Source organism: Xiphophorus maculatus, chromosome 15, assembly GCF_002775205.1.
Source record: "Xiphophorus maculatus strain JP 163 A chromosome 15, X_maculatus-5.0-male, whole genome shotgun sequence".
Taxonomy (NCBI): Eukaryota; Metazoa; Chordata; class Actinopteri; order Cyprinodontiformes; family Poeciliidae; genus Xiphophorus; species Xiphophorus maculatus.
This window is the reverse complement of record NC_036457.1, coordinates 6,343,789-6,370,894: the sequence shown is the minus strand read 5'-3', so window position 1 is coordinate 6,370,894 and position 27,106 is coordinate 6,343,789. Positions and strand designations below refer to the sequence as shown.

General features: G+C 36.4%; 1 protein-coding gene across 9 annotated transcripts in view; it reads left to right on the top strand.

Annotated features, from left to right (window-relative positions):
- lama2 (laminin subunit alpha 2) overlaps positions 1-27,106 on the top strand; it is a 156,758-nt gene that overhangs the window by 84,365 nt on the left and 45,287 nt on the right. For 4 of the 9 annotated variants that reach the window (XM_023347282.1, XM_023347284.1, XM_023347281.1 and 1 more), the window contains exons 21-36: positions 2,268-2,479; positions 8,525-8,631; positions 9,243-9,518; positions 9,997-10,177; positions 11,519-11,655; positions 13,023-13,154; positions 13,515-13,619; positions 14,953-15,096; positions 17,215-17,391; positions 18,876-19,061; positions 19,247-19,365; positions 19,588-19,705; positions 20,651-20,803; positions 23,979-24,103; positions 24,254-24,340; positions 24,667-24,860. In XM_023347282.1, coding sequence (XP_023203050.1) covers positions 2,268-2,479; positions 8,525-8,631; positions 9,243-9,518; positions 9,997-10,177; positions 11,519-11,655; positions 13,023-13,154; positions 13,515-13,619; positions 14,953-15,096; positions 17,215-17,391; positions 18,876-19,061; positions 19,247-19,365; positions 19,588-19,705; positions 20,651-20,803; positions 23,979-24,103; positions 24,254-24,340; positions 24,667-24,860 — 2,453 coding nt within the window. The remainder of the gene's footprint in view (positions 1-2,267; positions 2,480-8,524; positions 8,632-9,242; positions 9,519-9,996; positions 10,178-11,518; positions 11,656-13,022; positions 13,155-13,514; positions 13,620-14,952; positions 15,097-17,214; positions 17,392-18,875; positions 19,062-19,246; positions 19,366-19,587; positions 19,706-20,650; positions 20,804-23,978; positions 24,104-24,253; positions 24,341-24,666; positions 24,861-27,106) is intronic. The other 5 variants (XM_023347287.1, XM_023347289.1, XM_023347286.1 and 2 more) reach the window with 3 other exon arrangements.

The following is a 27,106-nucleotide window of genomic DNA, read 5'->3' as shown; positions in this document are numbered from 1 at the left end:
ATTGAGGACTGACTTTGGACACCATTGAAGTATTATACTGTTTCTGTTTAGAAACAAAATTAAATGACATACATATTATTTTGTTTGGAGTTTTTTTAAGCATTTTTGTTCTTTAGTGAGATTTTCAGATGTATCAACTTTGACAGAAGGATAATTCTACTCTTCACAAATGACCATACACTAGAAAATGTGAAATGTCTTAATACAAATCAAGACAAGATCCATAGTTGATTTGACCTTTTGCTGTAAATAAATTGACTGTTGTGTTTCTGGCCAAATAGTTGGTTTTTTTTTTCAGGTGACATTCCTTGTGTCACAAATTCTCTGACCTTGGAGTATAATACAGAGTTGCACATGATGGAGTCGTCTGGAAGTTGCTTTGCACTTCTAAGATTTACAAAGGGAAAGAAATGATGAGCGCAAACCAAAGTACCTCTAAAGTATTATGAACTCATATTGTTTTCTGGGTTTTTGCCATTGCATTTCTAACCAGTTTAAGAGCCATAAAGGACTCAAAATCTCACTGCAGGCTGTTTTGAAATAGTAAGGATGAAAAACATGAATAATCCCTGCTAAATATGAGAATTAATCTATATTACCTTCTATTAATCCACAGAGTATAGGAGCTAGGAGAAAAAAAACAGACATTTTTGATATCCAAACCACTCTTAAACTGGTTCCCTTATGAAAAAACACAGGACACTCTACTCTGAGCTTTCCGTTATCTCCATTATCAACCCAACCTTTCTTTTGGTCTTGAGACAAAGACAAAAATTTGAGCCAAATAACCAGAGCTTGGATTTTTGTCAAACTGCAACAATGGCCACATTACTAGAGATGAGGTCCTTTCAACCTCCACTCTCCACTCACTCCTGAACAAAAAAACAACAAGACAAAAGCTGACTCTGAGCCTGGAGGGAGGATTTCACTTTTTCACTGGTTAGGAAACACAGCTTCAGAGCTCAAGGAGCACACTCTCCTCCCAGCTTCAAATCACTCATTTATAGTGTGGAATGAGTCCGAAAATCAGACGCCATTTAATGCCACTGATAAAAAACAAACACTTCAATGAGGCTTTTTACTGTGGTCAAGCTGAACTTCATTGATGCTGGTTTGTGATTCCTTTCTAATGATACTTGAATAAGAAGTCTTTTTTTGAGACATGGATGTTTGTCGCACTAACATAGCAAAGTAAACAATAATTTTGATGTTGTATACTAACTTTTCAAGCTGAAATCTACAAGTAATATTATGTTGTTAGATTCATAAGAGTGGTAGTCAATTTCATTGCAGACTTGAAAGCTTAGAAAAACTATATTTTCAAATGTAACTGCTACATAAAAGTGGAGAAAACTTGTGCTTTCAGGGAATATAGCAGTACTGGTTCTTTCAATGGAAAAAAAGAGAAAATAACAGGAAACTACCTGATTGCCACAACTTAGAAGCAACAAGCCGAACCGACGATTACGTCTTGAGATATTTTAAATTGCTCTCACTTATTACATCACATCACTTCTCTCCTGTTGGCATAAGAGTGTGCTTAAAGAAAAGGAAATGTACAGGTTTTTTTTTTGTTTTGTTTTGTTGTTGTTTTTTTCAATTTGAATTTGAAAGATGTTCTCTTAGATATATTTGCTGTGTCTGGCAGCCAAAATAACGAGAACAATAGAAACCATCATTTGAACTGTATTTGAATATTATCATTTTTACCTTATCCTTTCACGGCATCGAAACTGCTTCACTAGCTGATAACCAATGCAAAGCAGCCATATTAGGCATTTATGTCAGAGATGGTGGGATTCATCTCACCTCATCTTTGAGGTCATCCTGTTTGTTTGTTGTTTTTTTTTTTTTTTACTTTAACCTTCAAAATTGAGACAACTAACAGGGATCCAAAAGGAATATTTGCGTCAAATTCTCACAGCATGCAACTATGTGTTCTTACAGTAGACGTTCTGGATGATGAGACAACACATGTACATCGTCTTGTATGCATATTTTCTCAATATTTTTCTGGGAGGACTGATTTGAAAATTTCCACAAAAAATATTTGAAATTCTACATGTTACAAGTCCAAATTTCTACTTTGGTAAAAACAGAGTCAAAGCAGTGAAGACAGTATTTATTAGCTTGTTTGCTACTCTAATTGCAGCATCACTCACTATATCTAATCAGAAATAGCCAAACCTATTCTGCCATTGAAGTTTATTGATGTTTTATAGCTGATTGTACTAAACCTCATTCGCTTCATTTCTTCTGCCACCTAGCTGTTCCAGTGGGTACTACGGCCAGCCTGCTGTACCCGGAGGATCCTGCCAACCCTGCATTTGCAATGGCAATCTGGACCTCTCCATACCCAATAGCTGCGATGCAATCACAGGCCAGTGTTTGAGGTGTCGTCAAGGTTACAATGGTGTGACTTGTGACAGCTGCGCTGAAGGCTACTATGGGGATGCCATGACATTAAAAAGCTGCCAACGTAAGTATTCTTACACCTAACAGTTCTATCCGGGAATTACGTTTCAAATATATAATTTAGGTACTATTCCATCATATTTTGATTTATCTGGGCCAAGAACACAAAAGAAGGTTAGAAACCTGATCATAGTGTTAGCTTAGCCCTGAACTCATATGGGTTCTGTAAAAGCTTTTAACACAACTTCCCAATGTGGGAAATATTTTAGTGCTTGCCACTTACAAATCTACAGTGAAAGATGTTTTGGTTGTAGTAACAACACATTCCTTCAATCTAAACATGGACTGAATCTCATTTACAGGCATCTGTTAATGTAGGACATCACAATTGGCTTATTTATATTGCACAATGAAATATTTTGCCTGTATTCCCCAGTTGCATTGATTGTTGGACATGGGAAACAAGAAGGCATAACATGGTTTTATGCAAAAGTGTGGTAACTCATAAAATTATCTCATTACTATTTATTTTATGTAAATATTCTGCACATATGCACTGCTACTTGGGAATATATGCAATTGCTACTCAAAAGTTGCAGGAATGACCCACTAACAGGCTTAATCTCACACTACTCTATGCAGACACTCTGTCTGAGCTGATGATTAACAAATCACAGCATGGTTAGTTCTTTGGGGCTGTATCAATTGAAAGGAGCCCAAGTTACTTACTGATTAATCCAAATAATATTTATTTGACCACTTGGAGTCACTCACTGTACTTTGAATTTTCAAATGTTCAGGGAAAACAATCGATTGCAAAAGGCAATTAAACAGGAGTGCATCACAAGTGACACTCATACTTTATAGACAGCGTCAGTCTATACATTTCACAAAATGTGCTATATTTCCACACGTTGTACATGAGACGCGTTTCTCGCCAAGCCAAGGTATGGCTGAAGACATGGCATGGTCGAAATAAAAATGACTCGAACAATTTAGAAGAAGGTCAAAAATACATTCGAAGATGAACATTTTTATCAAAACAGGCAGAGGTCGCTCACATTACCCTTCAACTGTCTCATAATTGGAGAAGATATTTTCTTTCACAGTGGGAATGTCCTGTTCTTACTGAATAATTAAAACAATAAATTTTATGTTTATGTGCATATTAAGTATTTATTATAAAATTAAAATGAGAAGTTAATTGGATTTGTATCACATTTCTCTGCAAAAAAAGTCTGTTATATTTTTTGTTTCCTTTTAGTCGTGTCAAATGGAAAAAGTGACTGCACAGTAATCACTAATTCTCATTCTCAGAGATCAAACCCCAACACATTGACACTGATGTCATGTAATGTAAATATACTGACTGAGCAGTTTGTCTTGAGACTTTAAACCAGTTTTAAGATGCTTTTTAAAGAATCTGCAATCAGGAAGATACTCACATGTTGTTAGAGACAGAAAATATAATTAGCATCAGATTTTTTTCCTTTTTGTGTTTTTGCAAAGCGTGCCAGCAGTGTAGCTTTTGTATCTCAGTAGGGGTGTTGCACTGAAGAGCACTTTGTCCTTAAGAAACTTAGCTCAAATTATTTAAATGATACCTTTAATAGTCTCACTAAAACATCGAGTCGATAGTACACCATCTGGAGTGTGGCTGTGAGTGTGTGTCAAGTAGCAGCTGTGCCAGTAGGAGGTGTGATGTTGGTGCGGCCCACCGACTGCCAGCTGTGCTTAAAAGTGAGAATAAGAAACTATACCTGAGAGAAAAAAAGATTAAAAGGGAGGAGGGACAGCAAGGCAGAGAGAGGAGGCAGAAAAAAACAAATGTTCAGATGGCACTTCTTTTTGAAGCTCTTTATTAAAGCTGCTTTGTTGACAAAACCAGAAACACAGGTAGCAAGACAGAAAGCTTTCACTGAGAAACAGACAGAGTGATAAACAGACAGAAAAGTATGTCAAGGCTGCACAAAAGCAGCTAGACAGCCTGACAAAGGGTATTAATGTGCATTTGATAGTTCATTGTTCTGTAGTTGTTTCCCCTCTCCACCCACCTAAATGGGTATTGATTAATCAGCCTGATCTATCGCTCTCCTGCAGTACTGATCAGCTGCTTGCGTCTTTGAGACGGAGGGTTATTGATCCTGTACGAATGACAGAAGACCACCAAGAATTATTAAAAGACAACAACTCTCTCTCAGCCTGCTTCTCTCTACCCATCACTCCGAGTCTTAATGAATTTTATTGAGTGAAGCAGAAGAGTTCAGGCTGAGTCCATTTGTGTGCTATTAGAATGAGAAAATCCTTTTCATGCTTTTCATTCTTTGTACATCAGAGCTGTCGCCGTTGGCCATTTTTGCTTACTCCAAATTGGGCAGATAATGATTCAGTATAAATCCCTTTGAAAAAGTAAAAGAAAAATGTTTGATATTTTGGAGTAAATCTGACTGCCAAGCAATTTGTCTGGTGAGTAAATTCAAAGAAATTAAGATCTTCAAGTATTTTTCACACAAGAAAAAAATCATTTGAAAATTGTGGTGGATTGTTCCCTATTCACTAGAAGTAAGTGGATCTGTTGTAACTCAATAATGCACAAATGGTCCCTATGCAACTAAAAGTTTTGGAAATGGTTTCAGCATTTAAGCTGAAAAAATAGGAAAACTATTTTTTTTCTTACTTTCTGACTGTCAAATGAAGACTTTGACATTCAGATAGAAAATATTACGCTCAATAATACGAATGTCAACCTGAACCGAGATACAAGTTGTGTTTACCAGTCAAAATATAATATAGATAGCAATTCACATGCAAAGGTCAAAGATTTTAGATACAGAAATACAGCATTTATAACTATGTTAGTATGGAACACTTGTGTAATACTATACAGAATATAGTTAAATTACACATGCCCTTCACAAAGTTATTTATCAGATAATTCACAAGGTAAACATTTTTAACTATACTACTATGCTAAGTTGAAGACTATAAAAAGGGAATTTTCAAATAAGTGCATATGAAAGGAATCTAGGCAGTAAATATAAAGAGGGTAGTTCCAGTAAAGTAAATGTATCTGTATGGTTTTATATTTAGAGGTGGTTTAAATAACATGAAGATGTATTACATCATGTAAATGTACATGCAGGAATGCTGTAGACACTTGGAAAAATACAATAGCTTAGATAATGCAATGACTTATCTAAAACTCAATTTGTTTGAGAACATATTTTTGTTAATTAATTCAACACTGGATGTAATAAATAAATAAATAAATAATAATAATGAAAACCAATACAATAATATTATTTTTTTAAATTAAAAAGTACATTGGAATAAGAATGTCTTCTGTCCAGTTGACAGTGTAGCATACACAAATGATCAGCATTATTCCAATATATCTATAACGTGTCAAAACTTCCACCACAGTTTGCACACACCATGTGTCCTGCATATCTTCACCACATCTAAAGAACTAATGCAACTCTCAACATTAATATTACTTAATCTCTAACTACCTTATACTAATTAAAATTCTCTGTTATGGCATGCCAGATGAAATTTACAGTTTGTGCTCTCTGATTAATTCAACTAATAATTATAAGACCACTTGAAGAGACAAGCAGAGCCAACTAATGAATACAGAAGCAAATATTTACATCAAGATGACGTCCCATCAGAAGTTATGTACCTTCTCATGATGCAGCAGAACAGTGTCAGTTCCACATTGTTCCAGTACCCGTCATTCACACACATCAAAAGCTCACTTTAAAGATGCAGTATGACAGGACTAGTTGTTCCACAAAATCATCTTCATTTCCTCACATTGAGGCCACCTCAACAAATTTTTCAAAACCCCAGAATTCACGGCTATAAAGAAAATAGTGTGGATACAGTGTAAGAGTGGAGAAGAGGCCTGATTGTATCCAGACTGAAAATGGTTTTGTAGGCCATGGAGAGAGAAGTAAAGCCCATTCTCCATGGGCTTGACCGGTTTTAACAAAGTCTGTTCTGGTCAGATTTGTCTCCATTTAAAGATGTGGGCCAGCAATGATTTCTATAAGACAAAATGAAATTTCTGGGTTTTATTTGAGTCAGCCAAGGGGAAAGAAGAGATTTAACATCATTTTATGGTTTAACCTTAGCTACTTGACATTTTTGTCTATTTATCTTTAAGAAAAAATAAAGTACTGAGTTTGAGTCCATCAAAACCACAACTTTGTGGTTCTGTATTCCTGAGTGTCACTGCAAATGACCTGCCCATATTCACATGGACAATAGTGAGGAACACACTGCTAATGGAAACACACACGACTTGGCTAGAACCAAACTAGACATTGACCACTAGAGCTGAGACATTACAATGGAGAAGGAACTTTAGTTTTTATCTTGTGTCAAGGGAGAACTAAAGACCTGGTAAAGAGTGACAGCACTAAACATAACATTTAGTTGCTTGCAGCTATTAGAGGACTCTCATGTCTCTGGAACAGTGCTGCATAAAATTCACTTCCATTGTCGCCTACTTAATTTGTACAAGTTTTAAAATACCACGACACATTCCCACACAGTCTTCCTCATAAAGTCTAATTATGATACTCTGCATGACTTTTTGTTTTTTCAAACTTTGAGCTTAAATCCCAGCTGATGAAAAATCACACCTACATACGCCAATCAACCCCTCAGATACACAATTAAAAGCTCCAACATCACAGCTCCCATCTGCTGCAAAAGCCATTAAAACCATAGATGAGTACACACACAAAACACAAAAGAACACTATGTATACACTTTGTAATAAAATTAGTGCCACACACCATATCACACAGCAAGGACACACATGGGTACTAGTCTGTTTTGCCTCCTGCTGTTGCTTCATCTTAAATGAAGAGCAGGCAGAAGGACAAATGTGATTTTGCGTTTGGAAAGAAAAGCGTTAGCTCACCACAGATGTCTGCACAAATACATACGATACCCAGAAACACAAATACAGTCTTCGGAAGGGCACGCATGCCCTCCCCCGCATGTGTACCTATTCATTATTACTGAATAGGTACACACGTGTACACATAAACACAAACATATGCAGTAGAAAGTGCAGGTAGATGCTTGTCTGTGTATCTTACACTCCCCTAGCGCCACCTTTTAAGCACCATCTGGACTCTGTTGTGAGTCGCTATGTTGTAAGCCTTGTTATGGGATAAAATGTGACTTTCTCTTGTGTTATACATTTATTTTCAGTGTTTGCTCTCAAGATTTTTTTCAGCTTGGAAAACATTTGTTCTGTTGTTTAGTAATAAACCATCTGGCAGGTTAACAAAGATAGGTGCTTGTTGTGAACCTGCCTTACATTCTACATCTTTCTCCACAAATAAGTCTTACTTTTTTAGCCTTATTCTGCCTATTATTTGATTTCAAGCCTGTTATTTTTAATTCTTCACCCAAGAAGTCATAATAAAATACAGTGGGAAAGCAACAGAATAGAAAAATATTTGCTGCATGTGTATTAGTAAATGCATGTAATATTTAGGCTATTTACTCCCAAAACGGTCAAAAAATGTTTTAGTAAAAACAGTTTTTAAGGGATTTTGGAATTAGAACTAAAGATTCATGGATTCTGTACAAAATTGATTATATTGAGGCAAATATTAACATCAATATTATTCTCATTGCTAGAGGTAAAACCAGTGTGTACTGGATGTGCCACCTCTACTGAATCTACTCCAGCGTTACTCAAATGTTACAGTACCAATAATGTCACTAAACCTTATGTAACACTATGCTTACACTTTGTCTGCACTGGGAAAAATCCAAGCCAAAGGCTCCCACATACTTCTCCAAAGCGTCCTCTGTTTTGCTTTAACGGAGACAGAGAGAGTACCATACTTTTCTGCAGACAACCTCCTCCATGGAAAAAGCTGGTGCAATTTCCATCAGGCCTTGTGTCGAATGCCTCTCTACGAACAAAATGATGCAATTTTCAAAACTCATCTACGTTAATAAGAGCCGATTTCAGCACTTCGAATGAAGAATGTGGAAGTCTTGATCCTGTGAGAGGAATCAACCCAGAACTTATGTTGCTGTTAAATATTCATATATTTTTTTCTTTCATTTGCAGCCTGTCAATGCCACACCAATGGTTCAGTATCAGAAGTTTGTAACAAGGAGAATGGTCAGTGCCAGTGCCGAGAAAATGTGATTGGACGGCAGTGCGATAAGTGCATGGTAAGCTTTTGTATTCCTTATATTTTTTTGACCAATGAGTTGGGAAAGAGAGGCACTGATCATAGTTTTGGATACCAATTTTAATTAAGGCCCATAAACTTAACATAAAGGAACAGCATTCAAAATATTTTTCTAGCATTCCTCCTTTGAACAACCATTAATTATTTAAACCAGAGCAGAGGTCACAAGTCTCTGTGTGAGAGGAATTTCTGTAAAACAAGTTTTCACTATTTTCAAAAGTAATAATAAGGTTGACAGTTCTATAGCATTCTATGTTAGCAATTTCCACAATTAGTGTGGATAGCATTACTAATATAGCACTGGATATTTAGTCACAGAAACAGATGTTTGTAATAGTTTTGCTGTTGTGTCCACAGAGTTTTACCATCACCAACTTCTTACTTTAACAGAATATCTACAAACCTTTGTTGATATTTGTGCTGTAATTTCTGTTGTTTCTGATAGGTGCTGTGGAAATTGTGCTGCTTTTACTATTTAATTCTCTTTAGCCAATCCTCACTTAATTCTCTTGATTTTAATTTGCTCCTTGCTTATTGTCATCAACCCTTTGCCCACATTCCATCCGTCAAACTGGATTTTGATTGGTCCAGCCTAACTGCTGGTGGGATGCTGAGCTGCAGGAGTGTATGCCCTGTCGCTGCAGTCCTTATGGCTCCATCTCTCAGCGCTGCGACACTGAGGGCCGCTGCATCTGCCGCCCCGGCTTCATGGGCCGACGCTGTGACCTTCGTCGCCTAGGTTACGAAAGGCGGGAGACACGGCGCCCTGTAGAGCGTGTTCCTCTGGAAGCTGTGCAGCAGAGGTGGGGGGGAACCTCCCGCACAACAGGGGGTTGTCCCAGGGGAGCGTACAGACCTCAGACAGGGGTAACACACCCTGAATGTGGATGGCAGTGGTTGTGTTTGAAGCAGCATGGGTGTTTCGCTTTTTAACTTGTGTGGAAAAATAAGCTGTTGAAATATGTGGATTGATCTCGTGGTAAAAGCATTATTTTTAATAAACGTGTGACTTGATGATAATGAATGCTTTCTGATTTCTAATAGCTTAAACAGCATCTTTCTGTGTGCCATGTGGTGTTAGTATTTCTGTTTCTTGAACAATCTTAACCAGCGGTTTGCTTTGTTGTTTTAATTGCTAAAGCCATGGAGATTGAAGACAAGAAAGCACATATTAAGAGTGCCAAATTAACATATTTTAGCTTTTTTAACTTATTCTTTATACATGTGTATCTAAAAAAGTCTTCCATATCAAGTGAACTTGCTTACTTCTCTGAAAGAATTTTCGTTGCTACGTTTTGTCTGTTTTGCTTTCAACCACCTGCGCTGTTTTTTTTTTTTTTTTCAGCCTCAAACTCACGGCGTTACGACAGGCGGGGTGTGTATCCCGTGTCACTGCAACTCATACGGCTCAAAGTCATTTGACTGTGACGAAAAGGGTCAGTGTCGCTGTCAGCCTGGAGTCACTGGGCCTAAATGTGACCGATGCTCAAGAGGATTCTTCAACTTCCAGGAGGGTGGCTGCACACGTAAGATGAAAACTTGAGTAATCTTCCAAAACAAAAGTAAAAATATTTGTTGTTGTGTTTTTTCTGATGATATTCTTTCAATATTGCTTTAAAGTTTGTAGAAGTTATCTTAAATCCGAATTTTGACTATGCAAGGCTTTCATTTATAGAAAGCCTCTACAAAGCAAGATAAACTAAAATCATCCTCCCAATCCACCATCTACCTTAGAAATACTATTGTTGTGTTGGACATGTCTATTGTCATCGTCACCAAACCTTAAAATTGTATTTTACGTGAAGATAAAATTCGTCCCTTGTAGTAAAAATGGCAGAAATTTTTTGGAGTATAATCTATAAAAATAGAATGGAGTAAAAAAGGAGATTTTAATTAAAAAATTACAGATTTGTAACTGTTGCTATGCATTATTGCATCACTAATGCTGCGGTAATAGAAGCGCACACGTGTTTCTGACCAATTTGTTCCCAAAATATTCAAGTTTGCAAAATTTGGTTTGCACAGAGTATCATTTAGAAGTCTGGTTCAGGTGATTAAACATGGCTGTCATTACAGTATGTAGTCTTTCACAGTTGTGAAAAGAAAAAAATAACAATAAAATGTACATCAGTGTTAGAAATTGCTGGCCATCAAGTATTGTTGGGATTCATGGAGAAAGTCAGTCCTGAGTAAAACTAATACAGTGGTGTTGTTCTGTTAGTTTAATAAAAGGCAAAATTACATTCAATTTAATCCAAACATTACCAGTCTTAGGGTGAAATGAAGAGCGCTTCATGAGCTGCTACAAAAAGCTCAAACAAAAGAGCAGTCAGATTTTGTGTAAACACTTCATGAAGGTAAACCACTGCCTTATATCAAAGATGATTGTTTTTTTTTTGCTTGGTGTTGTTTTTAGAGCAAAACAGTAAGACTGTAAAATTAAAAAAATGCTAAAATGTAGGTAGACCAGGCACATTGGCAGTAAAGATAGAATAGGTGATAAATGTTATTTTTGCAGTCCATATAAATGTCCATTTATCAGTTCTTTCAGCTTTGACATTTTTGTTTTTCCAGTTAAATTTTCATTCATGTAGCTTCCCAGCTTGCAAATCATCACACCTGTTTCTTATTGTTAATTAGGACAGCTGTTTCCACTTACCCAATCAGTGTGTGAATGGCAGCTTCACTGATCTTGAAAGATAAACTGCAATATTGTTGAATTTGATTAAAGCAATACAATAAACTTTTCACATGAATAAACTGGAACCCTGACATAAAAAATAAAAATTGTGACTTCTCCAGAGTCCCCTACATTCTTCTTTTCAAATCCTCACTGATACGTCTGTTGTTGTCCTTCCCTCTCACAGCTTGCCAGTGCAGTCATGTGGGAAACAACTGTGATGCGAATACTGGACAGTGTATCTGTCCTCCCAACACAATTGGTGAGAGGTGTGACCGTTGTGCGCCCAACCACTGGGGCCACGATATCACAACTGGATGTAAGGTAAGACAGTTTTATTGTTCAAAAGAATAACTTTGGGTGAAAGAATGTGTTGGATGAAACTGTATAGGATATATAAAAAGAAATTGTGCAAATGCAAACATCTTTATCCCAGTAAGAGGGATATGAATACTTTTCTAAGTGAAAAGGGAACAAAAATATGTGAGAAATCAACTGTGACCAAGTATTTAAAAAAAATACACCCAACTGGATCAGAGCTGACAGGAAGGGGCCTTCAGCAGATAAGCGACTCTGGCCGACTTATCTGTTCTTGCACAGGGATTTACACGGCGCATGGCTCTCTGGGTGCATATTGTTCAGAACATTGTCTTAATTGATAATGAAGTGCATCAATGGAGTAACAGACCAATTATGTTGTCTTATGGATTGTATGTCATGTGTCAGTGATGTATCTATTTAGTACAGGAAAACAACTATCTCATGGTAATTACTGACCCACTATTCTAATCTTGTTGACCTCATCGTATTGTATGAAACTGAATCTGACTCTTAATACATTTCCTGCCCAGGACTGGCCCTTGTTTTGAGTGTGAATAACCTGCCTTTAATGCAAATTGACAAAATCTGCCTAATTTGAATCTTTCTTAAAAGAACAAATTAGAAATACAAAGTTCATAAAAAATGTAATAATTATATTTTAAGCTCTTTATTTCTTGCCACTGATAGGAAATATCACAGATTTTTCTCTTTACTGTTTTTCTCTCTTTTTTGCCTTTACAAACCGCCTTTCTTTAGATCCTTAAGTTGTTTTCTTGGTACAACTTTTTGTATACATTTAAAGAGTCATTTTCTCTCCAAAAGATTGCATGGCTTAAAGCGACTAGAAAAGCAAACCTTTAATTGTAGCAAAAGACTCATAGATATTAGAGGCCTGGCGATAAAAGCACTGTGGTCCTTAGCAGCAAATTATTTCAAAGAAATCCTTCAGGGTTTTATATGGGGTTTGGAATGACTCAACAAATGACAGATCATCAAAGCAATGTCAAACAAAGAAATATGCATCTTCAAAGCTGGAGACTGTACTGAAATTTCTACAAAATACAGAAAATCATAATGGAAAAGTAAATGTCTTAAAGTTCTACATTTTATCTGCTTTGTGCACATCCAAGATTCTTCAATGACAGTTTTTTTAATAAACTTTTTCATCTTCATAAAATAAAGAAATAATGTTTAAATAATCTTTCAAGTCTATTTACAGTAAATGTATTATTATATTTTATACAAGTTTATTTATTTTCATTTTTGAGTGGATCTTTACCACAAATTTCTTGAGACTTAAATTTAATTTCACTTATTGAGATATTTGGTCATTTTTATCGTATAAAATGTTTGCATGTGTTTGAAATAAGGAGTGTGGCTGCAATGTGATCGGCTCGCTGAGCCAGCAGTGCAACGCCAACACAGGCTGCTGCTTCTGTCGCGATTCCTTCAGAGGAGAGAAATGCGATGAATGTCAAATCGGGTACAGAGACTTCCCTGAGGTAAGAGGTCAAACCTGTTTAATGTACTGGTGTTTTCAAGAAAAACATGCACTTTGATTTTGATTTTTGGAAACTTAACCCTATTGTGGAATATTTGCAGGGATTTCACACTGATTTAGCAACACATTTAACTATTAAAATTAGGGGAGCATTAAAAAGTAAGCATCATTTCTTATAAACCGAGTGGATAAGTCACATTTTTGGAGCACCTCAAAGCGGCACAAATTAATAAAGAACATTTCTGTCAACATAAAGTATAATCAAGTGAATCAGAAAGTTATCATGATACCTAATTATCTCACTGCTAAGCTTGTTCTGTCATCAGAGCCCCCTGACTGTTTGTATTCAAATTTCTCTCAGTGCATCCAGTGTGAGTGCAGCGTCGCAGGATCGGACAGCCAGACCTGTGACCTGGAGAGAGGAGTGTGTGCCTGTGCAGACCGAACAGGAAAATGTAGCTGCAAGGTAAAGCTCATGAATTCCTGCCTGTTTTGGTCACCTCCGTTTCAGTTTATGTAATCATTCTGTTACTTTTCTTGAATGATGTCATACTGCTGTATTCTGCTTGGCTTTAATTTATAGAAATAGAAGATGGGGTATGGGCTGTTTAATGGATTTTCCACTTTCATTAAAATTATTAGTGTCCCTGGCAATAGATAGAAGATTTCACTATTCTCCCCATTTCCTTTGGTTAATATTTACTCTTGCTCATCTTGAAACCTTAATTCTCAGACTATATGTAGATATTCACAACTATGTACAAGGATAAAACATGCAGAGCGTTTTATGAATCATCTTTCTTACTGTGACAACCGTCAATCTTGGATAAAATCAAGGCATGTGCGGATTGTCTAAAGATTTGTCAGACAGATGACAGTTTTGATCCCAGGCATCACATTATGCCTTACAGAAACAAGCTAGCTTTTTGTGTTTGCCTTTTTCTCTATTAATGCGCACCAAATTCATAACCTTTAATGAGATGTTAGGTAATTTGTGTTATCATCTTTCTTAAGAGACATGAGTTTGACAACTTGTCACTCATTTGTCACTTGTCTTCTTATTAATCTGTTTGTTTTTTAACATTGCTCGGCTGTCTGAACCTCATCATGAAACCAAGCAGTGCACTTGAGTTTCATCACATATTTTACTCATACTTGAAACTATTTTGATCATCCATATTTGAACATTTTTTTCCATTTCTTTTTCAAAGAACATAATCTACATAAACAAAATTTTATGCTAAAAATATGCAGCTAAAACCAGTAACAATCTATTTACTCATCATTATTTTAAGTCAGGCCAATGACTTTCATTTTAAGAGAATCAGGATAACAGCTTTTATATTTTTCTTTCACTAAATTCTAGTAGTAAAATCAACACAAATGGGTTTTTTTTCTATTTCTACAAATTAGATGTTTTAATAGTTTTGTTAGACTGCCTATAAACTGTGTGACTTGGTGGTATGACTTATCAAACAACAAAGTATCTCTGGCTGCAAATTTTCTATGGGACTGACATCAGGGTTTTGTGGTAGCCACCCCAAAACATTAACTTTGACCTGTTTTCTTTTATTCACTCTGTAACTGAAAAGGTTATAGATTCTTTATACTATATAAGTAATATACCATTTGATATACCATCTGTAACATTACTTTGGCAACAATCTAGTTTGCCAAAATCAACAAATGACTAAACTTGAAATAAAAATGTCTGTTTTGAAAGGTAAATACAGAGAAGGTGCTTAAAAGTATAAAAGGTATAAAAAATGTAATTTGCTTCCTTTTCTCTCTTAATTCAGCAAAATGTGGAAGGGCACAACTGTGATCGCTGTAAAACAGATATGTTTGGCTTATCTGCGAAAAATCCTCTTGGCTGCAGCAAGTGCTACTGCTATGGACTGACTCACTCATGCATGGAGGCACAAGGACTTATAAGGATGTGGGTGAGTAATGGGACTTTTAAAATTAGCAGAACTAAACAACACTTTAGACATCATTGGACAATTTTCCTGTAGAAAATTACAAAATATCCAGTGACAAAATGCACAGTGCTATTCTTGGGAGAAAAATATGTTAATTTATTTAAGGATTCAGGTCTGGAAAATGTTCAACCATAAGTTTGTCTGTGGACACACAAGAAATCTAAGTTGTTCAATTCTTATAATAATTTTTATCTGACAGGAAGTAAAATTTCTGGTCAAAATTTGTGTAAGTTTGTGAAATTACAAAGGGATATGACAAATTTAAATATCAGTAACATGTTTACATTTGATGAGCCTAGGTATATTTAGAAATAATTAGTTGCTGCTATAAATTGTTGTCTGTCTGTTTATAGTTTTGGAATGCGGAGGCTTTATTGAATCAACCGGGGTTCATTTAGAGTTGACGAGAGCAGGATTCAAGGAGGGAAAACTGGTCAGAGAAATACATAAAAATGCGAAGTTTATTGGGAAGAGAGAGATTTTCTCTGAACCACTGAATTGTGAGATTATACTAAGTGAAGTGGGAAATACAAGTGCCCACCCCAAGACTTTGTACACACACATTCCACACAAAGGTCACATTTGCACTAAAACTTGCACTACACAGTGTAACATAAAGTTTAATGAAAAGAAACACATGCATATCAAAGCATTTTCCACATAATCAAGAAGGAATAAAACACTGAAATCCTGATCAGTAAAGCTAATTGTAAAATAGTTTTAAAAGGTTGAATTCACAAAATATATTTATTTTATACATCTCAAATACATAATTAAAGAGTGACATGGATATATTCACCCTCTTTTACTCATAACGTTTAATAAAATCTACTGGAACCAAATGTCTTCACAAGTCATTAATATAGACACATCCAGTTCCCTGGAGTGTAACGTCGGCAAAGACACAGCCATTTTGTGGAGGTCCCAGAAGTTTGTTAGAGTGTTGGAGTAGGTTAAAGTATATTAATGTGTGAAGACAACATTTGAAGTTTATGTCCAAATTCAACTGAGAACTTTTACCTTTGTGAAGAAAATTTGGCAAAAACAAATTTCTCTTTTGGAGAAATATCCTGGACTTTAATTGCAGCAAAAGGTCGTTAAACATTTTTTAATGAAAAACATTTCAAAAACCATTTATCAGTTACATGGATGCATTTTATTTAAAATCAAATTTCAAATATTTCACTATTAATTGTACAAATTCTCATTTAATTTTTTCCCCCACATTGCATGATCAATTATTATGAATTTAAAAGAAAAAAAATTACAATTGTTTCAGTGCTGCAACACTTCTCTATGAGGGATGACACATTACCCACACTTGAACAGATGGCACAACAATCCACACAACATACATTAAAACTTAAATGTCAGTTTTACAAGACAATACGTGTCCTGAGGTTTACTGTAGCTAAAGCTACTTACTTTTGGTTGGTTTTGGTCTTTTTTTTTTCTTTTCTTCCTTTTTTCTTCTTTTTTTCACATAAACAAGAGGAATCTATTTTTAAATTGGTCAACTCAACCACAATAATAAAGTCTGTTATTCAAGCAATATTGAAATATCAACAAATAAAAATTCAAAAGCGAGATTGGGGAAAAAAAAGGAGGGTTGGTTGTTTATTTCTCCAAAATGCAAATAACTCAAATGAAAGTCATATATCAAACCGCATGAGAAAAGTTGACACAATGAGTTTTGAATTATACTCGAGAGAGAAATGCTTTTGCCTTACTTTAACTTCTGACACAAATAGAACTGAGTGAAATTTGAAAAGTACATCGATTTTCCAGTAAACCACGGTTAATGGTTAGTTTTAATTATAGTGTGTTTTAATATAAATATTTTATTACCAAGAAAGATCCCAATAGTGAAAAAGGGACTCTTTTCTTGTGAACTGACTCTAGTGTAAAAAAAGATTTAGTTTTTCACATGGAATTGTGATGATTCATTGAATCTCATTTTGTTAATGAGTTGGTAGTGTGTGAACAAAAATCATTATTTTCACTCTACAGCTGTAAAATACCAAGACTTCAAGTCCATGGATCGTTAATTATGCATTTACTGGTCTTCTTGTATTCCAGTTGACACTGAGGCCAGAGCAGACAGTGCTCCCCCTGGTGGACAAATCCAACACTGTGGAGAAGAGGGCGGGAGTGAGCTTCCAGCACCCAGAGATACTGGCTCATGCAGAAGTGGTCACAACAACTCTGTCTGAACCGTACTACTGGAAGCTGCCAGAGCAGTTCACAGGCTCTATGGTAAGAGCTTGTGCTTTGAAATCAGTGACGTGCGGTCAGGGGAAGCAGGTGAGGCAGTGCCTCACCAGCCATCATGGAAAGAAAGAAAATATATAATCATAAAGTAATTTAAATTGTTATATTCATCCGGTGGTTTGTACTAAAAAATATTTATTTTTCATGTAGCTTCACCAATTTCGATTTTTATTTGTTCAAAATCGCTGAATTTTCTTATTTTCCCATTCAAATGCTTGGAAGCGATGCCGGTGAGGCAGCAGCGAGCTCTGCCTCACCTTGGATTGCGCAACCCCTGGCTCTGTGCTGGCTGCTAAGCGGAGAGAGCATGTTGCTGTACGGCGTCAATAAAATGGTTTAAACAAATTTAATATGTGAACTTATTTCCAATAATTTAGCTTATGTATATAATGTACAGTGCTTTTTGTCACCAACTGTGTTTGTGTAACGTGTTTCGTGTAATGAGCGATTATAAACGGCAGAGAACAGGTTGGAGGTGAGGCAGGCAGTTCTCTTGCCTCATGGCAGGGGGCGCTCAAGATCCCAGACGTTCGTCTTGTTCACTCCTCAAATCTGATTCTGATGACGTCAGTGCCTCACCAGCTATGAACCTCACCGCACGTCACTGTTTGAAATGTACCATATGCAATATTCATTAGGTAACTCTAATGGTAATCAGACAATGCAAAGATGGTTAAGTGCATTGCAATCAAGAATTTCTTTTCAAAATGCCTATCTGAGTTATTTAGGATGCAGTCCAGATCTCCATTAAGTACATAAGAGTGTCATGGGAATGTTTGAACAGTTCAAATACAGTAAAAGAAAAAAAAAACTGCAGTAAAGTAATAAGTTCAATGATTGCATCTCACTGATATTTCAGACACAGTTTATTAGCAACAACAGATGTTTTATCTTAACTGGAGTTTCTGCCCAACAGCATTTAGTTCTTAAAGATTTCTCTCTTTTCACACATACAGCTACACTCTTTAAAAACTTGCATCTTGCACCTGCTGGCAATGTTTTCACATGGAGTGGTGTGCTAAAATTGTGTATGGTAGGTTAATGGTTGCATATTTACTTGTTTTTCATGACTTAATGATTCAGCTGGTCACATGACGCAGACAGGGAACTGCTGATGCTAAAACAGCTTCACTGTAGTATGTAAAAAAAGATCATTTTGTGGGATGGGAGGCTAAAAACTAATAATGAGTTTGGTCAGTTTATGAAACTAATACTCAGAAGAAAAAACACTGTATTATTATAACTATTAAAACTTGCTAACCAGTTTCAACAATAACAAGTCAGTGGAGAATCATAAAATCTGGATCAAATTTGCTCATCTCCCTCCACACATATTGCCAATGTAGAAGAAAGCTGATTGTTCTGAGGGGAGGGAGGAAATGGATAATTATTGTTAATAGGCTTAAAAGTTTGTCTCCAATAAAGTTTTCATGGATCTACTGAAGGGAAAAATAGTTTATCTTGTTTAGATCACAGCCTACGGAGGACAACTGAAATACGCTGTGTACTACGAAGCCAGAGACGAAACCGGTCCTTCATCATATGAGCCTCAAGTCATTATTAAAGGTGGTCCAAACCACAATATCATAATAACACGGCACATCCCAGGACTTCAGATTGGTCAGCTCACCCGTCATGAGATCGACATGACAGAGGTAAAGTACAGAGAATGAAGTGTTGTTGGAGTCTCATGTTTTAAAAATACAATTTTGGATTGCCATAAAGGCTTTCAGAAAGTACTGTCTATTTTTATCAAACGTCGTAATACAAACTGTACTTGTTACACCCCAAGACTGCAGAAAGATAAGAATTTCTCCCCACATTTTATCTCTGTGTGAAGCATGAATGGAAGTTTGCAGATGGCCGGTCGATGAGTCAGGAGGACTTCATGGACGTTTTGTTCTATGTGGACTACATCCTGATTAAGGCTTCATATGGCAATCTGATGAGACATAGCCGGTAAAAAAACCCAAAAAAAACACAAACGCATATCTTCATAGATGTCTATTAGGAGTTTGTCATTAATGGATGTGGAATTGTAAAAATTATAGATAACATTTAACTTCTTGTCAAATATAAAACTATAACTCTTTGGAAATTTATATTTAAGCAATCACCAGAAACTAAATTGGAAATCAGATTTATAATGTCCAACATTGTTTTGTGACTTCTTCCTTTCAGTATTTCAGAGATCAGCTTAACCGTAGCAGAGGAAGGAACACCAACGGAGCAAAACGAGAAAGCCCATCAGATAGAAAAATGTGACTGTCCAACTGGATACTCTGGGCTTTCTTGTGAGGTATGCACACATGTAAAGACTCACTGTAAATAGGATGTATTTTATAGACCCTCTGTCATCAGTTCTTGGTCATTTTTGAAACACCTTGAGACGTTTCTAATCTGAATGGGATCTTCAGTAACTGACAGAATATGACGAGAAGATTTCTGTGATTAAATCAACATATTTCATTGCATTTGGTATAATTCAACCTCAACGGGTTTAATCTTCTGAGTAAATCTTTTACTCAGGCATGATTTTCAGCAGTGTCTTAATATTTGATTTAATTGGAAGTTTATGGATAGAGATTCCAATAAATAGACTCTAAACATCTGCTTAACTTTGGATAAAAGTCCCCAAAAGTTTATTAGGATTTACTATTGATCTCAAAAAACTTTTTTTTTTCGTTACGTTCTCTAACTTGGCGATTAAAATACTTTGTGATCTCTGTTTATGTAATTTAGAAGGTACAGATAGTGTTGAAACAAAGCCAAATAGAAACCAACAACCAAACTGCAGCTAAAATTTAAAATGCTCAGGTCGTGCAGACTTGCCAGACAGATGGCTGTGCTATTTGTAGCTGCCGTCGATGCTAATAAAGTATTTTTAAACGGGCATTTAGAGCTTGCAGAGGGAACAGATGGCTCTTTAAATGGACTCCATTAATTATTGCTGAACAGGAGAGGGAGAGGAATAGAGAGTTACCTTGCAAGTCTATGTGCGTATGAACATGCACGGATCTGTATGTCTGTGTCTTTGTCCAAAACTTACTGAAGTGTATAACTCTTAATTGTGTGTGTGAGAGAGAGAAAGCAGTCAACTGTTGCCTAGGGAAGTAAGCGTGTGATTATTGCCGGAGTCCCTGGACGCATCTGTTTAGTGATGTATTCTAATATCAGTATTATTATGAAAGCTGCTTTTATGAAGTATTTCTAAATGTTTCTCTTTTGCCCCACCTCGGAGCAGGAGTGTGCTGCAGGTTTCTATCGTCTCCGCGCTGGGTCGCCGGTTTCTGTTCCAGCATCCAGGTTGCCAACAGCTGCCGGCATGGGCAGCTGTGTCCAGTGTCAGTGCAATGGGCATTCCTCCACTTGTGACCCTGAGACATCCATATGCCAGGTAAATGAGCATGTACATGTGTGAGCACTCTGATGCTGGAGCCCATCACAGAGCCATATGTTGAGTAGTTTTCAGAGAAACAAGCATAATGAGAAAGTGTATTAAGGGGGATGTCAGGTACTGTAATTAGCCTGGCAATAATTAACTACCACCTGTCTAACTCATATTTTGTGCAGCTTTTTTCATATACGTCTGATTTATTTTAACATATGTTAATTGTAGGAAAGAAGAATGAGTGTGTGTAAGATCAAATTGTAGAGCTGGGATGTTCAAGCACACTCACCTCTCGGGTTTATCAGAGAATGATCAGAAAAAGATAAAATATCCAGTGATCAGAAGTTTGTAGGCCAATATTTAAGGTCAGAGGAGAATGAGAAAAAATAACCTTGACTATCAGAAACAACATATTTTGTAAACATATTTTTATACCTTTTAAACAGTATTTAATCTCCAGCCTAATTTAGAAAATCTACTTGTATACCAGTTCTCTTGTATTATTCAACCTATATTCAAAACTGAAAATTGTATTTTAGTCTATAAAACCAGAAGGTTAATTTTTTTTTCTCTAATGAAAAAAGGTAAATTGGTTCTACTGGTCACTTGAAAATATTCACATTTGAAGTACTTGGACTCCCTTTCATCGTTTTAATGTCTTTTTCTCCCCTCATCAATTGTGTTTGGTTGGCCTACTTTCCCATTCGTTTATTTTTGCTTTTGACTCATTAAATGTTTCAAACATTTGCCTTTAAAGGTTCCACCTCTTACCTTTTGCATATTCATTCACCCTTTTTTCTCTATCATCTACTTGTATGTCCTTTTTCCTATTCACAAACCCACTTTACCTTGTGTCTCATTTTGTCTCACTCGTGCCTAATTTCTCGACATGTAACAATTTGTTTCTCTCTTTCTGCGTCTTCCCTCCCTCTTGTTTAATTTCGGTCTCACTTTGCCTCCCAGCCATTTTTTTTCCTTGCCTATTTCTACCTCGTTTTCCATAACGGCGTCATTAGCATTTTCTAACCGAGCAGGCTAAATTGAAAACGCTAAACGAGTTTGTTTCTGTGGTAATTAGCAGTAACGAGAAATTGAGGAAGGTAATGGAAATGACTTGCCTCGTTAAGAAAAAAACTTTCTGTTGTACCAACTAAAGTTCCCATTTTAAACAAACAAGTGCAACACATTAGATGGGACCTTTGGGATATGAACAGTAGTGAGAAAGTCTACAATAGTTTTGTTTCAGTTGAGTATATATAGTGGGGGTTTTGTTGGTTATATTGCTGACCATTGTTTTTTTTTCTATATTTACTGTGCACATATGCTGGAAAATTATTGTACTTATAGAGTTTTGTATAATTTCTATAAAGGTAATGGAAGATTATATTGTGTATGCTTATAAGGGAAGTTAAAATGAGCTGTAAAATAAATTCTTTGCATATTATTGTGATGTTAAGGCTGTCTGTGCAGTAACAGGTTATGAAAATTGTATTCTATTTCTGTCTGCTTTTGAAGAAGGACGTTAAACTCCAGTGTGTAGGCGTGCACCTGTGTGGTAACAGCAACTTGATTGCTCGGCACACAGTCTTACTTACTACACCTCATCATGCAGAGGTGTGCCTTGGCATCATTACCATGTGGACAAATGCATCTCTTATCCGAAACCGCCCCGGCTAGATAAAAGTTGAGCTTTGAAAAAGCCAAGAAAAGCTGAGAAAATGAGGATGGTGAAGAGAAAGAGGCAATCATTTCCCTGCCGCCACCGTAGAGATACTCAGCACTTTAATGGCAGCTGGAATCACAGTGGGCACTTCCCAGTTATCTTGTAGATGTGTGAATCTGTATGGAACTGCTCAGCCTGTCGTGTTTTCTTCTCTCACTTTATAATGAGAGAAGTCTTTGAGTAGTTTTAGAGATGATTTGAATGGAATTGAAATAACCTTTCTGCCACAATGTTGCAAAATATTTCAGTACAAACCTCTACATGGCTCTCTTTAAAGCCAAGCACACCAGTTTGAGAAGTTTTGATGTAGAACTGACATAATAGGTGTGTGTTACTACGGTACTTGTTATTTCTCCTGGTTTTGCCACAGATCAGCCAGTGGTACCAGGCTAACTATCTTAAGTAGTCACTGACTAGTTTTTATGTTCGTCTTGCTAGCACAAGCCTTCAAAACTACCACAATTCTGTATTCATATATGTCTAAAACATTCTGCAGAGATTTTTGTCCCTATTGATTTGATATTATGCAGATGCAGCAGATTTGCCTAACTTGATGAGCTTTTGCAAGTTGTAGTCTCAGTTTTCTGTTCTTTGAAGACAAACACTACACCCGATGAGGCCTTTTGCTTCTGAAGACTATTTGACTGAATATTTGAAATGATATGCATTCAGAGATTATATTTTACTTACTTTAATTAAAACAAGTGATTTTTTTTGTAGCTTTTTTGCCTTGCTGAACGAGTCTGTCCATTCTTCTTTAACAGAAAGGCTTTTTCATTCACCTCACTGAGATTTATTGTTTAGTTTCTCTTTCTTTCATTCTCTGTAAACCTGATGGGCTGGTGAAAATCCTAGGACATCAGCAGTTTCTGAAGTACTTGGACCAGCCTGTTTTGTACCTCCAACATTTAATTTTTTAAATCCCCTTTCTGAACCATTCTGATGCGTGGTTTGAACTTCTAGTGATCTCTAACGCATCATTGGATGTCCAACCCATCAAGTTACTGCCTTGTTATTGTCCCATTTACTATTTATATTGAGCTATTGTACAAGTGTACCTAAAAAGGGGCTAAAAGTATAAGATTATCCACACTTGTAGAGCTATAGATATTTATTTTTAAAGGATTAAAAACTTTTCTCAAGACATGAGTGCACTTGTACCAATTTTTATGGAGGTTTCTTATAAGCAATCTAGTAAAAACAATTTATTTCTTCTTCATGAATGCCTTGAGTTTTCTTGTGCAGGTAGAAGATAACCACATGTTTAAACTTTTATTTATTTTTATTAGCTACATTCAATGCATCAACATCCTCCTTATAAAACCTACCACACATACCAAACTCATGCTGGGTGGAAGATGGAAATTTCAGGACCTACAAGTTTAAGAGAATCCTGATGGAGGGGGAATAAATGGAGTCTTCAAAACAAAAACACATTTTCTGCATTTATGTTGATAGAACTGTCAAGACAACACGGAGGGGGATCACTGTGAACGCTGCGCTCCAGGTTTCTACGGTGTGGTCCGAGGTTCTCCAGATGACTGCAAACCTTGCTCCTGCCCCCTTTCCAATCCAGAGAATAAGTAATATTTTGGGTTGATTTTTTTTTTCTATGCATGCTTATGATCTCATTTTTAAAGCGGAATACATCAGTAACTCCCTTTTTCTGTATTCTGCATTATGTTGATTCTTTATCTTTTAATTATTGTATAACTACTTTTTTCTGAATCTAGTTTCAGCCCTACATGTGTGGCAGAAGGTTTCAGTGACTACCGCTGTACCTCCTGTGCTGAGGGATATGAGGGAAAACACTGTGAAAGGTGAGACTAGGATAGAGAAACGTAGTATGTATATCTTTGTACAATTGTCTGCATTAAGATAAACTCCACTAAGATTGACATTCAGTTCCAGATTTGTCTGAAAGAAAAAGAAAAGCTAAAAAAAACCTAGCACAGTGCACAGCAAATATTTTGACTTGAAATAGTAGTAGCTCCAATGTATTTAGAAAAAGAGCTGCATCCCACTGCTGTGCAGGTGCACACTGAGTATCTCTCAAATATATCCTGGAATTATTTGGGATGGTTGATAACATTCTCCATTGGTAGAACTTTTGGCTGACCAAAGCTTGATCATCCTTTTCCTCTAGGTGTGCCACTGGTTACCACGGTAACCCAAAGATGCCAGGTGGTCGCTGTGAGGAGTGTAAGTGTACCTCGTGGGGTTCGTTACCAGGACCATGTCACCCTGTCACGGGCCAGTGCCGTTGCAGGGTTGGGACATCTGGAATTTTGTGTGACCAGTGCATGGATCGGCATGTGTGTGGACCGTCTGGGATAATCTGTAAGACTAATATATTAATTTGTGTTTTTTGAGTTGTTGTTTCTCTCTTGTACCACCAAAAGAAAATGCAATACTCACTGAACTTTTGACAATCTGTCATGTTACAACCACAAACTTCAATGTGACTGACTAAAGTTTAATGTTTTGCATTGCAACCCTTCTGAAACAAACAAATTCATAAGAATAATGCAGAACAGCAGCACCAACAGCCGGCATGTCCTTTCACAATACGATGATATATTTAGCATAAATGATTTTGTTCTTTTAATGAATGCAACAAAGCTATATTTGTGAGATGAAAAACCTGTAATTAAAAGGGGATATTTTATGGATCATAAAAGTACTGTTTTAGTCAACTGATCTGCAGAATGTAAGGTCAATTGTGTGTCTTGCTGGGCTTTTGAATTGATATATTTTGCATTGGTAATGTAGCATTTTTTTGTCCCAAGACTGGTTGGTGTGAACCTCCTGACCCTATTTAAATAGCATTTTAAATTGAAGCCATTACACAGATTAGCCTCTAACTGCAGAAGTTATACATAAACCCCATTTGCATCTCAAGGTTCTACACTCCATGAACCCTACATTCAGTCTTGGTCTATTTCATTTATTTTCTGCTGCTACTGTCATTCTGGTGCCTCACACATGTGCAGTGTCACCTGAAGTTGAAATTTTTACTGTATTTTGGCAATGAAATGCAAATCGGAGGCCTTTTCTCTAGTTGCCATGGGAGACGAGATCATGGCAGAAGTCAGATTCAAGTCATTCAGAAAATAATTTAAATGTCGTTTGGAGCTAAATTAAACTTAATATGAACATAATAGCAGTGCCAATTTAGTGCCATTAGCTTGTCTGAAAGTAAGTGTATGCATGTGAATGAGAACATGGAAGAAAAGGTCGTAAGACAGAGGCCAGTGTGAAATCGCTGCTGTCAGGTCGGTAAGAAAATTGCTCGCTCATGTCTTTGCATGTTCTGACATTGAACGTATGCTCACAAAGTGGAAGTGCTGCAGTGCCACCCTGACACCATGCTGCTCGCCTTTGTGTCCAAACCATAATCATAGGTCCTGGTTCTGACGATAGGGCGGTAGTCAAACTGATGCTTACTTGAAAAGTGATGCCACTCGGTGTTTTCCCATGCTCTGGCTTTTCTTGCATTCTGTCTGGCACAGCGAAGCACTTGTACTGAATGGGAGAAATGTAAACATCTAAGCAAGTGCAGAAATCCAGCTTAAATTTAACAAGTCATGTCATACAGTTTGCAGCGTTATTAAACTTCCCCCCATCGACCTACAAAAAGATGCTCAGAATGTAATTATTAATCCATTACATGCAGGTGTAACATATGAGTACCCCCAAGCCCATGTCTGGAAGGGGATTCAGGCCTTAATAGATTATCTTCAGTGGGGAAAATAAAGGAGGTATCACATGCTCAGTATATTGCTTAATACATCAGCTTAAAATTGATCAAATTATATTGGTTTTAATTTGTTTTAGTTTTCCCCTGCTTCTGTATTTGCTTTAAATTTACAAAGAGTTGTATATTTACAATAAGAGCAAAAGACAAATGCTAACTGAAGAAGATAAATCACATTACAAATGTAAATTTAGAAATAAAAGTGCAATTGCTTGAATGCTTTTTTGTATTGCAACATTCACAAACAAAATAATTCAAAGTGCTTTATAGAGGAATATGAAAGGGGGTCTAGTAAGACTAGTAAACACATGTTTAGAATAATGTCATTTATGGAAAATAAGTATGCACCTCTGTCCAGTTTTGACAGAAAACTCATGGCAATGTGTTCATCATGGATTTAAGGTGCAGTAGTAGTCAAAATCTTTTGTGAAATAGACAAATGTAAAAATATTTGCGGTTAAAAACATCATGAAAAGTTTGCAAGTGGAGGTTGAATCTAATTATGTTTCAGCTCCATCTCAAAATTATCCAGGTTTAATGAGGTTTTTCATGTACAGTAAATGTCATTTCAAGTATTATGTCTTTTTGCACATTTTTCAAAATGTTCTTGTACACTAAAGGACTGAGACATGTTTCCATGCATTGTTTCATAGACAGGCATTCATAAAGTATAAAACGGTTAATCCTATAGGACAAGCTGATTTCACTTGTAGAAGATTGTAGGTTAAGCTTTTACACCAGTTAGATTTCTGAACAGCAGAGACAAGCAGGTCTTGACACCGTGTCATATTCAGTGCAAATTTCTGTGTGTGTGTGTGTGTGTGGTGTT